General features: G+C 40.4%; 1 protein-coding gene across 1 annotated transcript; it reads left to right on the top strand.

The window, feature by feature from the left end:
* The first annotated feature begins 518 nt into the window (after positions 1–518).
* LOC110973740 (ATP-dependent RNA helicase with zinc finger domain-like) lies at positions 519–26,135 on the top strand. The gene is made up of 18 exons (XM_022224795.2): positions 519–701; positions 1,236–1,406; positions 4,465–4,521; positions 5,105–5,309; positions 6,007–6,181; positions 6,748–6,937; positions 7,348–7,455; positions 7,709–7,871; positions 8,367–8,784; positions 9,149–9,577; positions 10,536–10,640; positions 11,351–11,557; positions 11,798–12,051; positions 12,615–12,733; positions 12,934–13,227; positions 13,708–13,894; positions 14,276–14,519; positions 15,226–26,135. The coding sequence occupies exons 1-18, from the start codon at positions 519–521 to the stop codon at positions 17,378–17,380; spliced, it is 5,664 nt and encodes a 1,887-aa protein (XP_022080487.2). The 3' UTR covers positions 17,381–26,135.

Below are 26,135 nucleotides of genomic sequence, written 5' to 3'. Positions count from 1 at the left end.
ATCCTCACCAGGTGCACTCTCCAAAAGAATCCCTTAAAACCTGTGATGAGTTGAGAATTTAAAAGTGAGCACTCAGACTTTTACACCATGAAGTCCCTTATTTTATTTTATTGAAAGTGAAAACCAAAGAAGGCCCCTTTGTCTCTTTATTTTAACATCAGGTTTTCTCCAGATTGACAAGGGTCTTGCCAGTTTTTCCTCAGATATAAGGCATGGTCTTTTCTTTTTTCAAAACTTTCCTGCTAACCACTCCTTCCCCAAATGGTTGCACTTTACTAATCCAAGCCAAATGGCCATTGTGCTGCATCCCTTCACCAAAACTACAAAAGTGGCTCCTATTCTATCAGAATCAGGTCCACTGTATTCACAACATTTCCATACACATATCAATCCATCAAGTTTACAACCAGTACTTACTCTTCACACTATTTGCTTTTTTCTTAAGAGGATGCACCTGTTATTAGACAGGTCTCTAATGACCTACCAACTTTTCTCCGCCCAGGTTAAGGTGGCATACTATGGATAGCAGGCACAAGCAGCTCCATGAGAAGGCCAATGATCGCTACCTACGGCAACAGTACCGCGAGGCGGCCGAGTTGTTCACCCAGGCATTGGAGTTCATCAATCCCTCGGTCTCCAATCAGCACAGGGAGCTCCAGCTGTCCTACATCAACAAGCGCTCCGTCTGCTATCTCAAATTGGTAAAAAAAAAAACCTGGGGCCAATTTCATATGTCTGCCCAACACAGAGATTCAACAAGTGCAGAAATTATTTATTTAGCAAGCACAGGTTGCTCTACCAAATGCTATGCGATGTGTATACTGTATATTCGGCCCTCAGCTAAATTTTTTGGCGTATTGCACAAAAAATAACTGGGCAATATGTATTCTGCTTGACAACTATATGGAATTCGGCCTAGACTTGGTTTTCCTTACCCATGTGTGTAGCATGTAACTGTGTTGTGTAGTTGTTACTTTTAGGTGGCATGAAGAGCATCCCTCCAGAAAATATTACCAGATGTGCATTAAAAATGCAACTTCATAAACTTGATGGATGAGAGAAGGGGGTAGGTTAGATGAAACAACTTCATCTATACGCATACTTCTACATGTGTGGTACTCTGCAATGGGTGGTTTCAAATTTGCTGACCAGTTCCACTTTTTTCTTCCACGGTACTTCCTTGTCTTGTCTTCATTTACATGTAACCCAAGTTTCCCCCCCTTGTCCGTGACCAGGAGCAATATGAGAACACGCTGGAAGACTGCAACCAGCTCTTGTCCATGTCGCCACGAAACCGTAGTGGCATGGCCAAGGCCCTCACAAGGAAGACACAAGCCCTTTCCCGACTGGGTCGGATCAAGGAGGCATATGAGACAGCCAAAGCCTGGACCAGCGTAGAGCCAAAGGTCTGTTCAAACGGTCCTTTTAAAAAAATTGGGGGGGGGTCTCTATAATATTTAATTAAAGAATCTGCATAGTTTTCAAGAGGCACAATATATAAAAAAGGACCGAAATGGATCATATCAGAAATTTCTGAGAGAGAATGTTTTGGTAAAACATACTCTTTTAAACTACATTTCAGATATTATGTCAACGGATTTTTGTTCTCAATTTGGTGTAGATCTTACATGTTCAGTATGTTAGCATAAATCTGGTGACAGTGCAGTAGGAGAAACAAGAAAAGCATCGTTCAGTACCTTTTCTATCGTTCAGTACCAATTCTCTAATGTGCATTCATAAATACCTAAGACAGTTTGCCTATTCATCATCGTGCAACTTGTCCATGTATTAACATTTGATAATGCGTAAATCACACGCCAGCACCTGGATATGAGACAGTTTAATTGAATCTGATTGGTCAAGAGTCTGTGCACATGGCTCAGACAGAAACTCCAAGTAAGGAAATTCTTTTGGTCAACTTGCACAAGGAATATACCATAAAATGGATGCGGGTGTTCGGGAAAATGAGAGTAAATTTAAAAAACAACATCATTGGAAATCATCATACTTTCACTGCTTTTGACTCCAAACTAAAAGTTATTTATGAATGGGAATGAATGTGTACTTGGCCCCCAGGAGACTGAATGCTGATAATGCCCTTGCCTGTGGCTGGGGCATTAGTCGTGTCCAATTTCCCGAGCCGGTCTTAAATGTACGTTTAAGACTGGCCAAGCACATATTTTTTCTCCTAATAAAAGTGGTCCATCACAGGCCTGACATTAAAAAGCCTTTCCTACATTCATTATCTACACTTGTTCACTCTACAGTTGACCAGCCCATCTGCAAGTTTCGCCTACCTGCAAAGTTAATTTTTAATGAAAAACTATAAATATTTTCTGTGAGCAAGACAGTTTTCATTTGCTACTGGGTCTGTTTTTACAGGCCAGGAGGACACTCTGATAGGGCTGTGCCGAATATCCCAATATTCGATTGATTATCAAACATGATTCAATCGATTATCAAATATTCAAATATTATTTTCTGAATTTGAATATTGGAATGCAAATTTCATGAAAAGGAAAGGAAAATTTTCTTTTGTTTTAAATGATAAAAATTGCACTATGGAGGCTTGTTTCAAGCAGATTCAAATGAAAAGCGACAGAAATTCTACGATTCAAAAAGAAAATATTCATTGAACAACTTAAAAGGAATAGAAATTTTCAACAGGACAAGAAGTATCGTTCATCTCTTAAATCCTGCAAAATCGTGGCTGGAGATACTCCCAAATGTGAGAAGCTAGTTTATTATCATAATGCACAATTGTGTGCAATTGATTTTATATATGGTTTGTTCATCAACAATCTGCCAGTCAGTTCGACCGAATATTCGGATATTCGATCAAATTGAAGGTCGAATATTCAAATAGTGAATTATTTGAACTGACTCAGCCTTACACTTTGACCCCTGACCTCACTTAAGGCTACAAAATACATTGCACTTTTTGCAGTAAACTGCAGTATCCCAGGCTCCAGTCCGTAGTTGTACAATTTGTGTACTTTTTACCATACATGTACAGTAAATCAGGCCCCTAGCCAACCTACATGGTACCAGTATATGGTCCTGTGCAAATCAGTGCCCAGGCAGTTAGGATAAGAAGCAAGACTCATCAGCCAGCAATGATTTTGTATGCCAACACCAAACCCTGGGTTACACTGGTGTTGCTTGCCTGGGGTTTGACATTCTATAACTCTTTTAACATGATAAAAAGTGTTGCTGAGTCATGCTTCTACATCCAGGTGAGAACCTTGGTTTGAAGAGGTTTGTTTCAAAGTAACTTTAGGAGAATTTTCACAGTTTACCACCTTCTTTGACAATATCTTTGCCTCTGGTCTGTTTGAAATAAAGAAAAAACTAGCCTCCCTTTTCATCTTTTTCATAGGACTTGCTTTGTTATCTGTTTACAGCTTCCTTATTTTTTATTACTATGGGTGCTGTTTAGAATTTTCTGTATGGCTTATACACTTGATATAAAAATCACATTTCAATTTTGTAAAGTACACTTTTCAACAGTGGGTTCAACGCTTTTTACTGAAATTAAAATAGAAATGAAAACTGGCCCCAGGAAAACAAAATTTTCTTACCTTTTGTTGAAGCCAAATTTAATGCCTGATAAGAATTCAGATTTTTGGAGAAAACCCTAATGTGTCAAGAGAGGTGAGATTGGAGAGAAAACTTGTGAAACAATTTTTAAAATTTTACTTGCATAATTTGTTAGTTCTGTTCATTCAAATTCGGTAGAAAATTGTTTTACTTAAAAATGTTGTTCTGCTAACATCAGTTGCCGTTTCACTTCACTTACATTTATGAAGTAGAATTGTTATTTTCTCAAGCGGCCCATTTGGTTGAAATAAAATGCGCGATGTCCTGAAAAAGAAAATGGACATTATCAAAAAAGTACTGTTGGATTTCTTTTGCTCATACGTGTACATTCAATGATGTTTCTATGACAAGAATGATATGCTCATGAAAATTAAATGGAAAATTAAAATAAAAAGTCCTGGAAGATCTTGAGAATTACTACACAAACGTTGAAAGGAAAGGTGCATGTAAATAAGACACACAAGTGACTTCGAGAATTCAAGCAGCAAAAAATAATTCCTTGCCCTTTAAGAGTTCTGGCAACCCTGTGAAAAGAATTATGGCTTCCGCAGTGACTTTATAGTTCGATTACAAACAGGAGGATTTGGCGGTATTAATACTAGATTAGGGATACACCCTTCCAAGTACCATACTACGATTGACACACCAGCTCACAATGTTCTGCTCTTAACCCCTGCACTGAGGTGATAAAGTTGGTCACTGGAATTTTAATTTGCCTTTCCTGTGCAATTTTTCCCCTCATTCCCTCATGTTCCTGTGCAAGCTGGATTGATAGGCTGCTGCCTGCTTTTCCCTTAGTAGATTTTTGCTCCCGAAGTTTTACTTTTTATCCTTTAAAGCCTTCTTTGTTCTTTACCTTCTCAGAATCCGCAAGCATCCAAAGAAATGAACAGATTAAAGAAAGCTTTGCAGCAGATGGGGGTAAGTGGTTTTCCTTCACAATTTTTTGATGTAAAGAATTATAAACCCCCCCTCCCGCCTTGTTTTGGAATAAAGTTATGTGACAGTGTGATATCATCACAGGTGAAGGATTATACATCACCCTGGAGATGTCACTCAGGTCATTTCTGGAACTGAACCAGTGTACCAGAGGTGGCAGTTCAGAAGCAAGTCTTTGTTTTGGAGGCAGCAAAAATGTTGACATTAAATGCCAGGTTGACATTGAGGTTTTTATTGCCTTCACATACCTGTAGATTACCCTTGTGGAACCCCAATTTCACTGCTTCAAGTATCTTAAATAAGCCAGTATTTAACACATAAGTCATCTAATTTTATTCACTCAAAGGCCCTTGTAAACAAGTGATGGCCTCTTTTTACAGTCCTAAATCGATTGAAATCATGCAAAGTCTTTGCATGGAGTACGTAGGGTTGTATAGAAAGATAATTTTGCTGTTATTGAAAATAAAAATATTCTACCACAAATGACTGATACCTACATGCTGTCTTGACTCAATTCTGCTGTATTTCCCCTCATAGATTATTTTCTTGTTCTTTTGAATTATAGGAAACAGTTGACAGGGGTGTAAATAATGTAGGAAACACAGCACCAAGCACACTCTCACACGTCGCCAATCGACACCCTCCCGGAGGAAGTAGAACAGCCCAAAGTAGTGCCAGCAACACAGGATCTGGGGCAGCACCATCACAAACAAGGGAGAGGAATGCAAGCGGGGAGGGGAAACAGAAAACAAGGTCATCCAAATCAGGAGGTAAATAGCAAGGGTTGATGTCGTTAAAGAACTGGACCAATTTAATGGCCAAAGCACCACATGGAGGGTACTTTGAGGCAGAGGTGTATGAAATCAATGCAGAAAATACAGAGGTCATGTTATGACCTTAAAGGATCTAAGTGAAGACTGAAGGCCTTGCTGAACATGATTGTATGCATCTGTAGGAGCAATTTGGAGAACAGTGTGTCACCAAGAGGTTATCAAGGAGAGACCTGTTTTTATTTGGCATCAGAGAAATCTTGACTTTTTTGGCATACATTCACGTGTATTCTGTGCTTTGTAGGTTTTCATTGTGTACTTGTATGATACAAGGTGGAAATTTTGGCAACAAATCTGCATGCAAGGCTTCTGGGGGCTTTTGTGTTTGCAAACAGTGACGAAGGAATGATTAACCGTGAGACTGTGCATGCAGCATTCATGGTGTGAAGTTACATGGTGGCCTCTTTGTGGTAAAATGCAGGGGCATAGACTACAAAAAGCTCCTGTTTCACAACATTTTTTATCTATGTAAATAGCATTATTGCATGATCAAAATGTTACCTTGTCCTCTGAATTACAAAGCCAGTTAATGTGCAGCATGTAAATTTAAATCCACATTTATAATTCCAATGCAAACAATCTCAAGATACCTCTCCAACTGTACGTAATGTTCCATATTTTTTCTCTCTGTGAACAGAGTCTAAACTATATTGTACATATTGTGACGTCCAGTGTGCTACGGATGTGGACCTGCATCTGCATTGCATGGGGCAGGCCCACCAAGCCATCATTATGTCTGATGATGGGCGGGACTGGAAGTACAGACCGCCCCCACGGGGAATAACGGGTGTGGATTACATCATATGCCCTGAGTAAGTGTCTGCCGCAGAATAACAATCAAATCAACTCAACTCCAGGTTTCCCCACACAAGACCTTCAGTGAAACCACCTGTAGTAACCAAACAGTGTCCCTAAATTTACCCCTATTTCTCCAGAGTTGGCGCACACAGCAAAACCTGCTGCCTGGAATGCAAATCTTGTAAAATACTACAAATATGGGGTGAAGAAAAAACAATTCTGTAAGAATTCAGGTTTAGACTGGTTTTTAATGGATATTCTGTTACTTTCTGTAGTTATTTGTTGTTTAAAAAAAAATGAAAATTTGACGGTATATATCTGTTTCTGTAGTTTTTATCTGCAAAGTGGCATGAAGCCAGATTACCAGTGCAATGGCAAAGCGACACAAAAGTTTTACTCTCACAGTCTGTAACATTAAAGTGTTTCTACACAAAAATTGATTAACTGCATATGGGCAATACTTCTGTGTCAACGTATTTCCTCATCAAGACGTCATCAAGTAGATGCTATCTTGTTCCAAGCTTTCCATGCTTTGAGACACTCCAAAGTTCCAGGACTTTTCTTTTGTGTGTTCTACCAGTCGCCACAAGTGCCGTTTTGGGGAGCAGTGCACATCAGCGCACTCGGAGGACGAGCTGGGAGAGTGGCGGGAAAGATACAGGTATCGCGAGATGAAGCTGAAAAGGGCTCGGGAGAAACAGCTCCACGGCAACAGCTATGCAGAGCAGCTACTGGAGAAGTGGATGACATCACCCATGCCTCTGAATGTGGTCAGTGTTATGGGTAGAAAAGGTGCTGATAGTGAAATCTTTTTGGTTTTTAGCTCTTGTTTCAGTTTTCACTATTGGAAAATGTTGAGAAACTCTTGCCTTGGTGAGCATCAGCTCTGTTAACCATTCTTATTTACAAGCCAATGGGTGACCTTACTTGCAAAATGTGTCCAATAACATTCACGTGTGAGTGTTACTGGATACGATTCTCAAAACAGTAGACTCTGATGGCTCTTTGATACATGGTTCTAAGTGTGGTTTTCCTTTTGTAAACAAATTAAGGATGGGATGACTGTGTTATGCCTCCACTAAAGCACTAGAATCATAATGAATATGGGGTGTTCTTTTGTGTAAAAGTTTGATAGATTATTAGTGGATTCATTAAAAAAGTTAACTGGTTTTGTTGACAGGTGTCCGAGGCAGTTGAGGACGTGAAAGTGACGGTCAACTCTGACTTGAACGTGTCTGTCACTTCCAAGTCTTCAGTCCACTCATGGATATTCACCTTGCATTCGAAGGTTTGTGTTTCTCAATTAATTTTGTAATCATGCTTGTTTGTGTTGTTGTTTTGCAAACAGTCATCACAGTTTAAATTGTAGTCAAAACAGGCCTTTGAACATTGGTCCAGGCCACTGGAAATCACTGCAGTGCTACTGTTAGGAAAGACACAGCCTTTCTGTAAAATAACAATACACTGATGGTGGAATGATGTTTGCGCTTCTTCCAGTTGCTGGTTTTTAATTTGGTTTTCTTGTTTTGGGGACGTTGCAGCCCTCCAAGAACCTTCACCGAGTCGCCCTCCTCTACGACATCCACCGCCCCCATTTCTACATAGCCAGTATATCCATCGGGGATGCCAAGCGCCAGCTGCCCCAGGAGCTGACAGAGAATTGTCAGGAGTGGACCAATCCAAACAGCAACAACAATCTCCTGGGTAAGTCACGAAGGAGCTTGAATCGAGCATAGAAAGTAGCAGTTATTTGCAAATATCATAATGTATCATATTATCATATCATCAAAATATCAAAATTGCTGCAAATTGCTTGCTGACTACAGTGACCTAAACTACAAATCAAAACATGGAGGCCCTGACGTTTCGATACTAGCAGAATCTTTCTCAAAGGCAAAACTTGACTTTACAGAGCACTTTGGCGAGACTACTGCTACTTCTACACTACTGCTTCCACACCAATGCTCCATGAGGTCTACTTTGAAGTTTCGTGGTAGAGCTAGTTACTTCATAAATTTCATGATACTGTTTTTTTTTAAACCTCCAGCTATCAGTAGTAAAAAATTATTTTGTCTTGTACACATGCCGTGTTGTTTAAGTTATTAGTCAATATTTTACCGAGATTGGAATTTGTTTTTGTAGTCACTGGAATTTTGCATCTGGTAATTTTTATCTCTGCATCCTCCACTTCAATGGCAGGCAAATCCAAGGAACGCCTGTACCGCATCAAGCTCCAGTTCACCTCCCAGATATTCGGCACATTCCGCCAGTCCATCGTCTTTGACTTTGGCTGTGAGCCAGCACTGATGCGGCGAGTCTCGGTGGATGCCGTCTCACCAGCAAGCCAGAAGGAGCTAGATGAGGTGCGAGCTACCATGCGCTGCGTCAGTGAGCGCTGGGATGCCAGTAACAAGACCATCCAGGAATTTGAGCCCAAGATGCCCCTAGCCATGGAGGAGGACCAGGGCTTGCTCAGCTTCTATGTGCCACCTCGATCCACGGAGGAGCTGTTTCAGAATTCAGTGCTGGACAAGACCCTGACCAAGAATAACTACCAGGACAAAATGCATAAGCTGCTGTACATCGAAGAGATGGCTCGCTTCAAGGATCTCAGCAAGTAAGCCAGAAAATGAGTTTCATGGTCCGTAACCAAGGTCCAAGGTTTTTCCAACTCGATTTCAACATTTTCTAATGTACTAAAGTATTCAGGACTTTCAGGCTAAGACAAAACACTTGACATTAGATACACTGTTCCAGTGTTCCTATCTGTCAAAAGAGGAAGTCATTCATGTGCTGCCCAGTTGTAGATTCAGGATGCTTTCTGACATAAATGCTGGTTAGATCCCTGAAATTGGTACTACTTATTAGCAGCAGGTCCTGGGTTAAACCTTGAGTTGAGTAAACCTTCAAAGGTTTTGCTGTCGTCCACTTGCCATATGCCAACCTAACCACCTAACTCTTTCCCATTTATCTATTTTCAGATTCAATATCCGCACCACCCTCCAGCTTAGCTCAAGTTTTCACCTTGTCCCCTCCCGCAATGTCGGTGCCCGCTACTCTGTTGACGGACAACTCTTTGCCCTCCTTCGCCTGAACGACGAGCTGTCAGAGGACACCAAAGGAGGCAAGCTCGTCTTAAACAGCTGCAGCTCAGTGCTGATGGCACCACAACACAGCCCCAAAAGTCAGGGTGCCAAGAAGGGTCAACAGGAAGAAGGGAAAGCCACTGGGACCACCTTCAATGGCCCTTCCTCTGCCCCCTCAGACACCCCCAAAACAGTGTACGAGTGTATCATCACCGAAAAGGGCAAGGGGGAGATCTATCTGACATTGTCAAAGGCATGCGTGGATGCGCTGCATCTTAAGACAAGCATGGAATTGAAGGTTGAGCTGCAGTTCCAACTCAATAGGTAAATGGGTTGAAAATTGGGAAAATCCCTTTCTAGGAAAAGTTTGCTAGGGTCCATTCGGCTGGACGCAATAACGGAGAACAAGGATGGAGTTCCAGTTTCAATTTACAATGCAGAGCCTGCAAGAATGGATAGATAATAGGAAATAAATGGAACATCATTTGGTATTTTGACGGCTTTGTGCTGTTTTACACTAGCCATAGCAGTGCCCTGTAGTAAACACATAAAATGTGATTAAACTGTGGAAGGCAAGTTGAATGGCTTTGCTGTGGTAAATATATTAGCGTCATACAAGGCATAGCCCTCATTTCAAGCTCTGTCTGCCATCATTTCAAGCTCTGGCACATTCTTGGCTGTGATGGTAGACATGATATCATTTTCATTAGGTGTATAAAGGTTGTGTTAGCTGATTCGTCCTGCCCTTGCACACAACTTATACAAAGCCAAATGGAGGACCGTTGTGCCAGAGGCTACTTTAAAAGTACAAACCTTTCCTGGCAAACTACATTCACACCTCTTCATAAAACATCATGGTCTTTACTGCCTGCTATATACAGTGACATGTAGCTTTTGATATCCAGTAATGCAACCAACTGCAGTTCTAAACGGTCAGTGAGACTAGTCCAACCACCATGCACAAGCATGAATATATGGAAGAATATATCATTACACCATAGTTTTAGTCAGTCCCTAATAGGCTATGCTCTAAGACTGTACCATTGTCATGCACTAATATACATTCAGTGAAGGATAATAAGAACTGTCCGTGAACTGTACTTTGTCAGATTTGTTCTGTTAATCCTCACGTACTGACTCCTCCAAGAAAATAGAGGATTTGGTACTTGCAGGGTTAACTATTTTATCATGATCATTTCAGGTCACTGCTCATGTTAACGGTGTCCACTCAGCTCTATTTTTTAATGCTATTCAGTATTTTATCTTGTATTTTCCTTGACAGGTTACCTCTTTGCGAAATGCACTATGCTGTGGATAAACAGCAAGATATGAACCTGCTATTTCCTAATGTAAGGAATTCGCCCAGCATTCCATGGACACCAAGCAAGTAAGCTCTCGGGGAAAAAGCTTCTTCTTCGATTTAGTCATGTGGTCTTGTTAAATACATATTCTAAAACTGTCATTACTGCCACATTAATCAGTGTTGAAAGCGACATGGATTCCAGACTCAGACCCGGAGACATGATGTCATCAGTTAGTTGCCGTATTCCTCCCACCTTGCTGGCTGACTGGCCTGGTTCACAATGACTTGTAGACTTGTGGGATTAGAAGACTGAAGACCCTGTGGAGTTTATTATCCTTAATCCTCCCGGTCCTGTGTAAATCAAACCCAGTCTTTGCTGCCATTGACACAGTTAGAGTTATTAAGACAAGAAGCTGACTACCTTGTTGCACTAAGTAGTCTCTGACTCAGCATCTGAGCTTGAGGCAATGGTCAGCCTAGGTCTAACTTGACTTTAAAAAATAATTTAGGAACCCTTCGTGGTATGACATTTGACAAGTGACACATTAGGCAGGTGGTTTATTTTTGCCAACCAACCATTGTGATCATGTGGCAAATTTCTGTTCTGAGTAGCTCCATGAGATTGTTCCCTGGTCCCAACCACCTTTACGTTTCGGTTATATAGAAACACCTTATCCAAAGTTGACCTGGGATTAAGACGTATGACCATCGTAGATCTTGTAGATTCAACAACCATTTTATGGCTCGAAATTGTTTCCTTGATACTTAACATTGCTTTCAAATTTACCCTCCAGGCAATGGGACCAAAACATGGATCCGCGGCTGAATGCCAAGCAGCGAGAGGCCATCATTGCCATGACAACCCCTCTAAATGTCCATTTGCCACCCATCTTTTTGGTGGGGCCATATGGCACGGGGAAGACGTTCACGTTGGCCCATGCTACTAAGCTGATCCTGCAACAGCCCAAAACGAGAATACTCATCTGCACACACTCTAACAGGTGAAGCATGTGCATTCAAAACCAACAGATGTTTTCAAAGTAAAAATAAACGGCTTGCAACATTATCCTGTAAAGCCCTCCCAATTAACCCCGATTTTTAGTATTGAGGAGGGTTGTTGTTAAAGGAGCATCGAATGCATTGTGAACATCAGAGTTGAGAATGTCAGTACCAAAAAACTCAAAACCAGTGTTTATGGCAAATTCAGTGTTAATCAAGTTTACTTTCCATTTCTAATATAGTGCAGCAGACCTGTACATCAAAGACTACCTGCATTCCTACGTTGAAGCAGGCTTCACAGCTGCTCGGCCTCTCCGCATCTACTTCAAAGACCGTTGGGTGCAGACAGTCCACCAATTGGTGCGGCTGTACTGTGTCATGACAGAGACCCTGGACAAGTTTGCCATGCCTTCCAAGGAGGAGGTAACCAAGGCCAGAGTTGTCGTGGCTACCCTCAGCACATCTCGGTTTCTCAGTCATCTTGACCTGGGACAAGGTAAATTATAAAACTGAAGTCAGAATTTGTTTTCCTTTTTGCTTTATCAGAAAGTCTGCAGAGAACTGAACATTTTTAAAATCCTTACTTTTCATTTATTATGCAGTGTATGCATTGAAATGATTCATTGAATTGAGCGTTTCATATTAGTCTCGAGGCTAAATTCATTTTGCAAGTTGTTAATTTGTGCAGGAGTCAGAGATTTCATTCTTCCCAGTCAGTCAGTTAGCAAACAAGTCTATTTCAGTTGCATGAATTTTGCTTTATTACTGGAATGGTAGATGTTACCCCACATTGTTTGATGCGATTGATACATGCTAGGCCGAGACATGAAAGACTCTACTTTTACTCATGAGGGTCAAGTCCTTTGGATTGGATGCTAAGCCATTTGTCCTATGTACTGTATTGGAGTGTGCTAAAGTTCCCTGGAAACTGTAAGTGTACACCTTTTACCTAGTGATTCTGGCAGGTAGCATGTGCCCACCTGGAACTTTGTACTTAATGGAAACGACCCTGTAACAGTAAATAATGGCAGTCGCATGCTCCTTTGTTTATCTTGTCAGGCTTCTTCACACACATTCTGATTGATGAGGCTGCCCAGGCCATGGAATGTGAGACCATCATGCCACTGGCATTAGCCAATCAAAATACCCGCATTGTACTCGCTGGTGACTACATGCAAGTAAGTTGTCGTTTCACTGCCAGTTTTTGTGTTGCTTGGCAAGGTTCTCTTACATTGTCTTGTAGCTTACAGTTGATAGCTTTTGTTTCTTTCTGTGGAAAGGTAATGGATGGAACTTCAGGAAATGAGTCTAAAGGATGCTGTTAAAGACAGGAACTTTTAGTCCCAAAACCAACTTTTTCTCCCCTTTCCCTTGACAGATCAGCCCTGAGGTCCACTCAAACTTTGCCCGGGACCGCAACCTCCACATCTCCCTCCTGGAGCGCCTCTACGACTTGTACCCAGCACAGCACCCTTGTAAGATCCTGCTGTGTGAAAACTACCGCTCCCATGAGGCTATTGTCCGGTACACCTCCAAGCTGTTCTACGAGAACAAACTACTTGCCAGTGGCAAGCAGGTGGGCCACAAGGTCTGGTACCCGATGACTTTCTTCACCACTCGGGGTGAGGATGTGCAAGAGAAAAACAGCACCTCCTTCTACAACAATGCTGAGGTGATTAGCCACTGTTTGTCAAGCCATGGAACTTTTTAATCATTTCTAGAAGCCCATTCATAACTCTGGCACTTCATTGACAATTATCATTATTAGCCCATGGATTGACTCATTTGTGGAGCTGCGAAGCAGAAGATAGCTGCTCAACCAATAGCTGAGCACAAGTTACAAACCATGCATGTCACATTAGTTGTAGAGGTTTGCAAAATTCTGGTTCTTTTCAGAACCACACATACTCATAAGAGATGTCCTTGTATGTAGCTACCGCAAACCTGTACAGCCAACTTGTTACCCTCACCATAAAAGGTTCAAAGCTCATCATACATGTCACATTATATATCTTCTAAACTATACTTTTTTAAAAATATATTTCTTCACTTGATGTATTTTACTTGCTTGTGGATAGTAGTTCACCATGCAGTAGTCACAAACTGTTAATTCAAGAATTTTATATCATGTGATTAAAATCTTTCCCCTTAGGTGTTTGAGATCGCAGAGAGAGTCGCTGAGCTGCAAAAGTCCTGGCCTGTCGAGGACTGGGGAGACTTAGATGAGACGAGCATCGGGGTCGTCAGCCACTATGCCGACCAGGTGTTCCGTATCAGGTCTGAGTTACGCAAGCGGCGACTGCACAGTGTGTCAGTTGAGAGGGTCATGAACGTGCAAGGTAACTCCTAAGCAAAATGTTGTATTTTCTTTTTGTAGCAGTGTATATCAGCTCGTCATTAGAGAGACTTGTCATTGTTGTCTTTAAGAAACAACAGAATGCAATAACCCTTCTCGTCTTTTGTTGCTTTGTTTGCATCCTGTCAAATTCTAATCATTATCAGCTCATAACTGAAGAACTGAAAGGGGTTAAAGGTCATTGGCAAAATAAGCAGTTTTAGAAAGAGAGTTAGTGTCAACTTTAAAATTACTATTGATAGTAAGGGCACAAAAGATTACATGTTCGAACATACTAAAATGTTGCCTCATGGCAAAATGAGTTGCCTTGAGAACCATTACGAAATTGCTCCAGTAGTTGAAATACGTTGGCTTTCTCTTGCAGGTAAACAGTTCCGAGTCCTGTTTATCAGCACCGTCCGCACCCATAACACCTGCAAGTCTACTACCAAGACCCGATCCCCAAAGTCCAAGAAAGGGAACAGGGGGGAGGCAGGGCTGGAGGAGGACGATGTAGACTACGGATTCCTGTCCAGTGACAAATTACTCAACACAGCCATCACCAGGGCCCAGTCATTGGTAGCAGTTGTTGGGGATCCTGTGTCACTGTGCTCAATTGGCAAGTGCAGGTACAGAGAAAAGGAAGCTTTTGGATCCATTCTACAAAGTTGAAGAACGTATTGTGATAATTGACATTTTTTCAGATAAGGTATAAAGGGTCACTCAAATTAACTCAATTGTTATCGATAACAATATTTGTGGCTGTGCTAGTTGTTCTGGAATGTGTTGGGGCATTTTGAAATTATTCAGTATGATAAAATCTGGCTGTGGAAAGCTGATAACACAACCAACAATTCCTAACTAGTAAAAAAGGGGAATTTAATTTGAAGCCTTGGTGACATTCCAAACAATCTGTCAGTTGATCCTTTTTGAAATTTGTTGTAATTTAACAGATTTCATGGACGGAATTTCCAAACTGTATAGGCAACAGAGTTAAACTCTGAGTGGCTCCTTCTACCACATCTACAACATATCAAATACCACCAAATGTTCCTCAGCCATGTGCGTGATGACCAACTTCAGAGCTAACTCTACAGATATGATGAACAGAAAATGTTACAGAAAAGAGTTTTCATTTCTGAGACTGAGAAATCATTTCTGTGGTTTTACTGGAGCAAAAAATATATTTAAAATCCCGAACCCCCTCGGGTGTATGTAAAGTCATATTGAAATTGGAGGATTGAGAATTGTTCGGGTTAATTCAAGTAATTGGCGTTTGCCAAATTCAGATACCAAATCCAGGACAAGTTCATAACAGTTTGTGTTTCTCTGCAGCATTCTGTGGGAGAACTTCATTAAAGTTGCTCATGAGAACAAGAGTCTGTTTGGCATCACCTACGACGAGATACGAGCCCTGCTTTCAGGTGTCGAGATGAAGAAAACCTACATCTTGAACCCGCTTGCTAAGGAGTTCATTCCCCAGGCATTGAGAAATCAGGTCACAGGTGCCCCCATGATCCAAGGAGCTGGCCTTCATGGAGTGGGGATGATGGGCCATGGGTTGCCTAGAGGAATGCTGTCTCCAGGAGGCCAGACCCCAACGTCCTTGACTGCTGCCCAGGCAGCGAGCATGAACGCATCCTTACGTGCCATAGCTGGGATGCCCTACGGGCATGCTGGAATGGTGCGTCCAGGGAGTCCCATCCCAACCTTTGACCCTATCACTGGTCAGCGGATGTATGTGATGCCAATGCCTTATGTCATGCCCATGCCCCCACTAAGAATGCTGACGGCTGGTCCGCAGTTCTACGCTCAGGCCCCCTATGTAGACCCTGCTGGTTTTCCCCTGATGATGCCTCCATACGGGTTCCCACACATGATGCGCCACTCACCCACACACCGCGCAGGTGTTTCCTCCCCTCAGCTCTCCCCGAAGCAGCAGTCTGACAAATCATCCCATCCGAACTCACCGAAGGAAGCCAGCAGTGCAAATGCCCACTGGCAACCTGGCTCACCATCAAGGGAAAGGGAGAGAAAGACCAGTGGCTCAGAGTCAAGCAGCACCAAGACCAGCTCTGCCAGTGACAGGCAAGAGGTTGTGGCAAAACTGGAAGAGCTAAGAATCCATGAGGAGTACAATTACTATTTAAGGACAATGGGACCTGATTATGCAAGCAGTTTCCTTTTGAAGCATTCTCCCAAGCAACAGCAGCAGCAACAGCAGCAGCAGCAACAGCAGCACAACATACACCACCAGACAGCAGCAGAACAACCAGGGCAACCACCACCACTCTCAGTAGCGGCAGAAGCACTGCATAGGTTATCCCATGGAACTCGACAGCAGGGTCAATCCTACCACCAGGTCCCAAGTCCACAAATGCTGCATCAACAGAGGCTTCAACAAATGCAACAGCGGCTTGGTGTCTATCCTGCCCAAAATGCAAGTGCGTCTAGTGCTCAGCTGCAGACTGCTGTAAAACTGGCTGCTCAACAACAGCAGCTCATGGAGAACAGCAATCTCCGCAACAATGGAAATGAGCCGTGGTATGACTCTAATGGTGCATTCAAGGGGAATGCGGCTGGCCAGGAGATTCTGAACATGCTCCATCAAGGAAAAAGGAAAGTTAAGTCGAGCCCTCAGGAACCAGACCAAGTGTTTTCAAGAAATATTGTTGACCACCTCACAGGTCAACCTCCATATGGAGTCAGCAGCAGGAGTCAGCAGGCATTTCCTGATACTAACAGTGACATGGCATTTGGTATCACCAAACGCCCGGAGCAACAGAGTGTGACAGGTCAGCCAATCGAGCTGCGGACAAGGGGTGTCCACATGCCACGATCAATCTACAGCCAGCAAAACAGCCACAGTCCCTCTCCCAGTGGAGCCCATCACCAGCAATCCTTGAGTCCTAACTCCAACCACATGCCCAACAGCATGGACCGCTCAAGGCACTCTTCTGGTCACCAGAATGCAGGTTTCTTCTCAGGTGAATCAAACTTCCCTAGACTGGGCTCGCAGACAGAGTTCTACCGGCAGAGCTCCCAGGAGGACCAGCACGCCTTCCCAAGCTTCGTGGAGGACCTGGACAAGGAGGAGCCTGAATTATGGGTAAGATCCAATTCAGTTGTCAGTAATAGCCGCGGGTACCTGAATCAGACTGCTGACTACTCGCAGGCCGAGTCACAGCAGCTTGTCTCTGCCTTACCTCCCCCTCAGCAGGATGACTGCATTTCACTTAACCCAAACCCGGGCAGCCGTTTCAGCCCAATCGGCACAGGGGCCAATCTTAAATCTAAGGAAGACATGCAGCCTCTGTCATCATCTATGTCATATGCCAGTGCTCTGCGTGCACCTCCCAAGCCTAAACTCAGCAAAACAGGGTTCCCTCTCGAAGACCGAGGAAAGACAGCTTCTCCTGACCCACTGATGCTTATCAAAGACCTGAGCAATCGGCAGAACAAGGATGGCTTCTATTCCTACTTTAATTAGGCAGGTCATAATGTGGTTCAAAAGTTGTATGGAGAGTGATCGCCAACCTGTAAACTGGTAATGAAGTCATTAGAAACAGTGAAAAACTGCAAATTCAGCGACACTATCAAATTGTTAAAGAAGTTTGACTACAATTTATGGAGAGACACACAGATTGTAACTGAAAAACCAGAATTGAATTTTTAACTATGTACATCACATTTGAGCTCACAGCAATGTTCACATACCTCACTTTGAAGAATTAGTACTAGCTTGTTTGGGTGCAGCAAGGTCATGCACATTTAGTAAGTCCAATGTAGATCCAGTCCATACTTAGATCATTGTTGAAATCCTCTTTCATACTGTAAGTCAGTTGATACCACCAAAGCATTGGTGTGCTCACAGATTATCTATTTTTGACAAGTACAATCAATCCAAACTGCATTTAAGTGTGAGCTTTTCTTATGCTGACTGTTTTTGCGACTTGAGATCATGTGAAATATCGTGGCTATGTGACGCTGCTCTGCAGACCTCCCTTATAATGCTCCTTTCCTACTGACATCAGTAATTCTTAGGTTGTAATCATGATGAAATAAGAGTTGGATAAAGCGATTGGAGTAGACCTTATGCATAGCGGGCAGCTCAGATACTGTACATTGTTGTGTTGATGTAACAATGAATGCACAATGAAAGTGTACTCAGTCTTATCCGAGCGATACAAAAGCAATATCCACTAATTATACCTTAATGTCTCAAGCACAATATGAGCCATTTGTCAAACCTTGGGTAGTCTTAGGGTAGTTTACCTTCAAATTTGAACCCTTACTGTGATGACTCAGTCTTGTAACGGTTCATCTATTCTAGTTCCCTGCTTCTGAAGCACCAAATTGCATAATATGGAGCCAGACAAGGGTGGCCTTTTTAATGGTTGGTAGAAACTGTGGAATCTAATCAATCATACTGAGATCAGAGGTTAAAAATTTAGGAAAGCCTGTTGAAATGGCCTTTAAGTGGTTGTGGAAAGTTGAAAGGAGCATTGTAAGGGAAAATAATTGCGACAACTAGCTGATATTGCTTCGGATCTTGTAGTCACAGCACAGTCTGTTTAGCTCATGGATAAAGAGACACTTGTGTCTTTTTTTTTTAACTTCAGAAATATGTATATTTCGGGTCTAAAGGTAAGAGGGAGTATTTTGGCATTGATTGAAGTCCAGATGTCTGTAAATTGGGAACGGTCATGAGGCTTATGGAGAAATTTTTTTATCCCTCTGTAAATACAGCAGTAGGGTGTTGAGCATGAAAACAAAGTTGTGGGATTGTGAGACTGTTTAATCTGGTTCCAGAAGACAGATGTATGAGATCTGGATGATAGACAGAAGACCAAGACAAATTTTGGAAATAAACAACAGTTGCATTTCCTCATACTGTCCTAGGTAGGTGTGTAAACTGTTAGCTCTTTGCTGTATGTTGGGATTTTTCAGCCAAAATCCTTATTTGGATTTCTGGTTTTCTTGACAGGCATTTGGACCAAATTCTTAAGAAGTACATGTATGTTGACAAAGCCAGACATGGCTCTCGTTTTTAAATTAGAGAGGTCTTGCTGTACTTAATTTTCAAATTGCTGTGTCACACCTCATGAAGAAGAAAATCAGGTAAAGGCAGATTTGTGTAATATTTAGCTTTTAAGGATAGAAGCTGTGAAAAATGGATGAAGATAGAATCCATAAGCACTATATTAGAATAAGAAATCTGAAGTTTGAACCGGGTTGCGGCTTTAGCAGTCTACCAGTTTTCTACCCAAATACAAGTGGTATATGAAAATGTTTTGACATCCATAGTTGTGGCTTCAGACAATGTTTGAAAACTCATAGCTTGCCACAGCAGATTTTGGCATTAGTTGCGAGGGAGAGAGCCTTTTTTTGGACTGCATGTTTGTCACTGAATCTTCCGGAAGAGTATTGTTTAGATTTTCATTTAGATTCTTCTTGGAAGAGTTGCTTGTCACTTTTGGGAGGTGGGATTTTATTGGCTGATATGAAATCTTGTATATAAATGTATATTTACTGGCTTTGGATTGATTGGAATTGCTTTTTTGGTATGTGTCTACAGCTTGCTATTTGGCATTTTCAAAGAGTACACTATATACATGTAGTTATGCAATTATCAGCAGAGTAGAAGGTAATTTTCTTTTGCGATACCATAAATTTTCTTGAAGAGGGTGATACCCGTCAAGCACCGGGGATTTGTTTTATTTGTTGAACACTTTTTACTATTCTCTGTGGTACACTGTTGCATCTTGGAAAGGGGTTTTCGGATAAGATTTGAAGTTTGTTGAGGTTTTCATTTCTACTTGTATACAAATGTGAATACATTTACAATTAAAGAAAATTCAAATGGAGAAGCTAAAAAAACTCAAGAAGAGCAACCACAAGACGAAATTGTATTACTGTCTGCTTACACTGAGATTTATAAAAGTTTCTTTTGAAAACAGAAAATCAAGCAACTGTTGCAAAAAAGAAACAGCTGTTTTATGTGTTAAACTATTATTTTCTGTAAAATGCATTTTTCTATATTTTAGGGATTGAAAAGATGTTGCCTGTGGTTGAGGAGAGGTAAAGAAGTTGGTTTTCTGTGTGAAGGATGACAGTATTGTTTTCAGGCCTTTTGTAAATGAACCCTTTTTTGTTTTTTGATAGAATAAAATTGAATATTTTTGTACATGAGTATAGACTTTACACAACATGTTATTTGAAGAAGGGCTCTGATACAAAACTGGTGTCCACCACATTTTGAACAGATGGTAAAATCATTTCATTTCTTTTGAGAAAGTTCCTTTCAGATATTTTTCTTCTCAACCTGAAAAACAGGCATACTGATTTCAACTTGTGTTGTATTTTCAACTCTTATGTCCGTTTTCCCCAGCAAAAACATTTGGGAAAGCACAAGTCTTACATTTCCTTACACTCAACCAATTGGGATAATGCTACCCAAAATAAGTGAGCCCTATTCACAAATCACAATCTGTAGAAAGATAAGGTTTACATGTAGTTGAATTTTCTGACAGCAGTTTGGGAAGTGTTTGTCATGTAGCAAATTTGGGGAATTAAATGGGGTGTCATTTCTGCTTTGGTGGCTTATGATCAGACCAACAAAATTCTAGATCTACACAACTGTATAAGTAATCCTTGTGAGCCAGTTTATTTCTACACTGGATTATCCATGCTTGAACACACACAGAAAGCAGGAGCAATTGCATGTAGTTAAAACGTTTTCACCCACCACAACCTTTTGAGAGGTACATACACAGAGGAGGAAGTGGTATCACAGCACACAGGAAGTTAATTGTATTGTACTAATGTACCTCTGGTGATGGTATTGGAATTGAAGAATGTAAATAAATTGACTGTGATAAACATTGAAGTGTGGTTGAGCTACGTGTAACTTCACCGAAGCCACACACACCAAAAAAAAGAAAAAAAAAACTCAAAAACAAAAACCTAAATAAAAAAATAAGTAAATAAAAGCAGAACAAGATAATAAAAACAAACAAAAAAGGAAAAGGAATAAGAAAAAAAAATTTGATGGCTGTGCTGGATTTTGTGGTTTGGGAATTATTTTCATGTCTGCTTGTGGCACTGAAGAGCTTGTTTTCCTCTTTGGTTTGCCCTTTTAATTCAGTCGGCAAAATTGTTTCAGTGTACATGTACATGTATTTATCAAAGGCAGTGGTGTCAATGGTGTCTGTGACCTTTCGAGCACTGTTTCTGATTCCTATCAAAGCTAGCAGGCAAGAAATAAAAGAAAATCTAGAGTTTGTGTCTTGACAGGTCTCGGTAACATCTACTGTCAAAATCACGCCAAGATTATTTTTACATCTATCTCTTCTGTCAAAAAATGGAAGGGATGTCTGTTTGGGTTGGAAACTTTCCAAATTTATTTATCATTGGATTACTTCCAAAACATTTGCACATTTATATGATTAGTAATACAGAAATGCAATGGAGTTCTCCACCAGAAATTTAAAAAGGCGAAAAAATTCTATTCCCCTGAATATCTGTATGTTTTTTCTTTTGCTCAACATATTCAAACTTTACTCCATTTGTAAATGTACAGAGACTTGTAAATAAGAATGTAAATATGTAATGTTTGTAAAAAATATTGTACATGTATTTGAAAACAGTATTAATTTCAAACTGACTTGAAAAGAAAACAAAAAAGGGTCACTGTTTGTTGTGATGTGAAATTAGACATGCTGATGAGTGGAAGTTTGTGTCAACTTTCTGTTCAGGATATAATAGACAGTATTGGTGATTGCTAGAGTCTGACTCAAAACTTAATTTGTTCATGCACCCTCCCCCTATCACTGTATGCTTGACCTCCTTAGACAACCCCCACCTTGTGGGTGGCACTTGCCTCTGGTGGGGGACACTTCCATACAGTACGGGAAGACATCGCCTCTGTTGCATCCTTGTTCTTTTTCTGATAGACACCAGACTAACCCCTCCACCTCTAAATCCTGCATGAGTGAATGACTTTTGTTTAGTTCTGATAGAAGCAAAAAGCAGGATGATTACAACCACATCTGAGTTTAATAGGCCTACTGGGTGGGTTTGAATTAGAGTAAATTGAGTCAGTTAAAAAGAATTTCATTCCTTTTAATGGAATAGCTTTTGTATAGCCGTTAGTTTCTTTACCCAAAAGTTTTACTTTTCATCATATAGATCTCTCCTTTTTCTGCTTTGGGGTTCAGTGACCTTTGAAGGATAGATGACTACGTAAGAAAAATTAGATTCTCAGGGCTTAACTACTGCATCATTTGCCTTTTATAGAAGACCTTTTGACCCCTGAAGTTTGCCCTCTGACCTGGTTACTTAGCATTTTTACCCACCAGTAGTAGAACATTGTCTCCTTGTAGCTTTGTGATTGAGTGAGTGTAGCAGAAATATCCTTTTCTTGATATAAATAAAGATATTATACAATATATCAATTTAGATTAAAAAAAAAGAAAATAGAAAAAGGGGAAATGAAGCACAGTCTGTTTTGTAGTTTAGTTCCAATTCATCCAGTCTCAAATATTCAGATCGCACAAAAGTGAATTATGGGGAGAGACAGAAAATGAAAATAAACAGAGGAGAAAATGTAGCAGTTGTTACAATCAGTATTTGAGTGTATATACATGTATAGAAACGACTCTGTACACCTCATAGTTTTGATGTCTAAAGATAGTATTCAGTTGTATGCAAGTCAGTATCTATAAACTCTATAGTGTGTAGTTAACGTGTGCAGCAAAACCATAAATTATTGGATTGTGTTTGGTGTGGGCTTGCTTTTTGCAAATTTTTTTTTTAATCACAAGTGACACTGTGTTAACCATTTTGGGGGTCCAAAGTGTTTTGCTATTTTCAAATCTAAAAAAGGAAAAAAAAATATTTTGTGTGCTGTTAACGAGTTAGTAATATATGTACTCAGTTCAGATGCTTTATTTTATGAGCCATTGTAGAAAAGATGTAGAAATGCTTTTATTATATTACACTGTTGCTGGGAGTGCTGTGTCATAGATTACTTTTCCAAGGCTCTAGGCCCTAATGGGGTCTCTACAGGAACTACACAGAAAGAGAAAGCTGTTTAGCCTGCAACAGAGCCCAAGCAAGGGCACATTGGGTTGGTGTAAATGAGACATTCAGTATTTGACACTGTGCAAGATAAATTTTCAGTGGAATGAGCACAACCCCTATGTCTCTTTCCAAGAGCCCTGTCTCTTTCCAAAAGCCCTGTATGTGTATTTGTAACCTTGGAATTGTGCACTAGGGAAATTGACCCCACATGGCCTCGCGTAATTCTCAGTTTGCTCATTTCCACTGCTGAGATAAAAATAAAACTGTGCATGGTACCCACACTTTCCTTTTCGCACTGTGCTCAGACAATTTAACAAGACCTGTTGAAGTCATCTTGGGTTAGAATTACCTCTGACACTGCACAGTGGCGGTTATCAGCTGCTGCTAACCAGTGTTATTCCTAGCCCTCTCTGTTTAAGGTTATTGTCATCACTTCCATATTGAGGTTAACCCTAACCATCCTCAATCTTCTAAAAAATCCTCAGGGGTTTTGGAAGATTTAGGAAGATTGTGGCTGTATGGAAAAATTGCACTGCTGATTGCAAAGGACGCACCCCCATGCATAAATTCATGCCCAGATTATGCATGTATATGAAATTGTCCATAATGCTCCCGGATACCATTCACACTGCCTCAACATAGAGGAATTGCCAGAGGTTTGGGGCATATTCAAGAAACATTGGAGGATTTTTCCGTGGGAGCAGTTGGAGGATTTTGAAGGATCAAAGGTGTATCCAAGCCAGAAAGGCTTAGGCAGTTAGGGTTAATGACAGTTGGAAAAAAATTAGGGGTTAGCTGTTCAACTGAATTTAATTTCTTGAGTTAATCTTAACTTATTTGGCATTTTGCCCCAGAGTAGTCCGAATTCAGTATTGTATATCAAATCTATTAAAACATGGAAAGTCAAGTGTGATATACATGCATATTGAAGGATTTAATGTACATGTAATTAGGTAAAAAAAAATTGTGAAAAGGTAGCTTTTTGAACTTTTTGTTTTTAAGTACAAAGGTGATTTTCCATAAACCTTTTTATTTTAGTACATAACTGGAAAATTCTACACTTCTCACTATGAATTTTGCTTTTCTTGTACTTTTGACATGCTCGCCCAAAGTCTGTCAATTGAAAAGTAGCCAACTCTCTTGTGGCATATGGTTTTCTTGTTATTTTCTAATTTTTGCTCTTTGTCATGGTATGCTTGGAATGCTTTGGTGTGGTGTTCTAATGTGTGTCAAATTGGTGGATTGATGAGAAGTATTTTTATTTTGGTATTGATTAAAAAGTTGTATGCAGCCTAAATAAACCTAATATTAGATTGTGCAACTTGGAAGAGTTTGAACTTTGAGTAGTATTATATGAAAATATGTTAGCTTTGTGCTCATTAATAACATTTTTATTGGTTCCATGTGGCTCTGATTAATGTGTGTCTGGTCATGATAAAACAATGAATAAAAAGTATTTTTTCTAAAGATAGTCAGGTCCTTGCGTAGTTCTAAACATCACGGGAAAAAGGATGGTTTCGGTTTCACCTAGAAAATCTTTCAAAAACAGTAGCCTACTCTCTTATTCTTTACACATAAACTTAGAAAATTTATAGTTCAAACAGGGCAGAGCTTTAAGTAGAACTGATAAAAAGTAAAGATGCAGAAAATGTATATAAGAGGCTATTGTAACTGCTGTAGATGAAGATTTCTAGATTAATGTATGTTGTAAATACACAAGTTTCTTATACATTTTGTCTATTGTGTAAATTCTTAATGTATCATATAGTGTCAAAAAGGCGACAGAATAATCAACATGTACAGAAAAATGTGATGGTAGACTTAGAATGTATTTGAAAATGTGCTAAAATTCGCTATGTCAGTTTTGACAGGAATGTCCTGCTGGAACCGATTTTTTTCCTTATGATGTTGCTGTGTTTCATTGTAGAAACAAAGATTTAGTGTTTAACTTGTAGATTGTCAGAGATGGAGGCTACTGTTTGGTTCATAATGTGAGCATTTTTAGAAACACACGTTTCTTTTGGACAAACTTTCCTGTGCATTTTGTTTTAAAACTGACTTTTAGAAGTCAAAACATCAAGATGTTTTCTTTTCTGTTGTTCAGAGAAGAGCATTCAATTTTTCTTTTTCTCTGGTGTGTTTTTTTAGCTGTTAGTTGGCAAACTTTTAGACTGGTGCACGCACTTTGTAAAACCCTTGGTTCACTGTTTGTTAGTGTTTACTCCAATGTTCTTTTATTGGTGAATTTGTAGTACTCATTAACACACTGACTAATCACCTTACCTCTGACAGATTCATAGAAGTTGCTGAACATTAGTTAGTACTGTTGGTTTTGATGGTATAACTCTCAGACTGTGGCGCATATGACAGGTACAATTTGGAAGTGTTCGGGGAAAAAACTAACATTTACCTTCAGTAAAGTACAGTAAAGCATGTGGGTATAATACTCAGGCAATCAGTGTCATTTCACAAAGTAAGTGTCAACTTTAATTCATTCACTCTCCATTTTTCATTTCCATTTTTTTTTTCATTTTGGGAAATTGGAGAACACCCCAGTGTTTAATGTCAATATTTTACATTGTATAAAGTATTTATGTAGACCCGCCATATAAAGTTGGGAAGCGTTTTTAACTGGCAAAGTTCTCATGCGCTTGCATTATAATGGATCGCTGCACAGAAAGAAGGTGACCGACTAAAATTCCACAAGTAAAGTCAAACATCCTGGCTGACAGATCTTTACAGACGTGAGTCTGTGTGCAGGTTCAATCATTCAGCTCCAGCTGACTGCCGCTTAGATGGGATCTGGCCCAAACTTTGCATGGGCCAAACCAGACTTTTTACAGTGTCTGCCAGGAGGTGGGCTTGCCAAATATAACAGTTGTTTGGTTGGTCGTCACAGACTTGTCAGTGCAACGTTAACACTGTGTCAGTGGCCATATGCAATAAAGCGCCATTTCTATTTATGGGGGAAAAAAACAAATGTTTCGTGGATTATGTGTGTGCGTGTGCATATTAAAACTGTTAGTGTACATAATAGAAACAGAAATATAGAAGAAAAAACAAAAGTCTTATATAGCATTTTCGAAGTGAGGACACTCTGGCATTTGTCACTGTGTACTTTTTTTAACTTTGGGAATAAAAACGGTTTGTCTGATTCACAA

This window comes from Acanthaster planci, linkage group LG07, assembly GCF_054643075.1.
Source record: "Acanthaster planci isolate LZ-2023a linkage group LG07, COTS_SCS, whole genome shotgun sequence".
NCBI lineage: Eukaryota > Metazoa > Echinodermata > Asteroidea > Valvatida > Acanthasteridae > Acanthaster > Acanthaster planci.
Note: the sequence above shows the minus strand (reverse complement) of the source record. Positions and strands in the feature narration are given on the sequence as shown.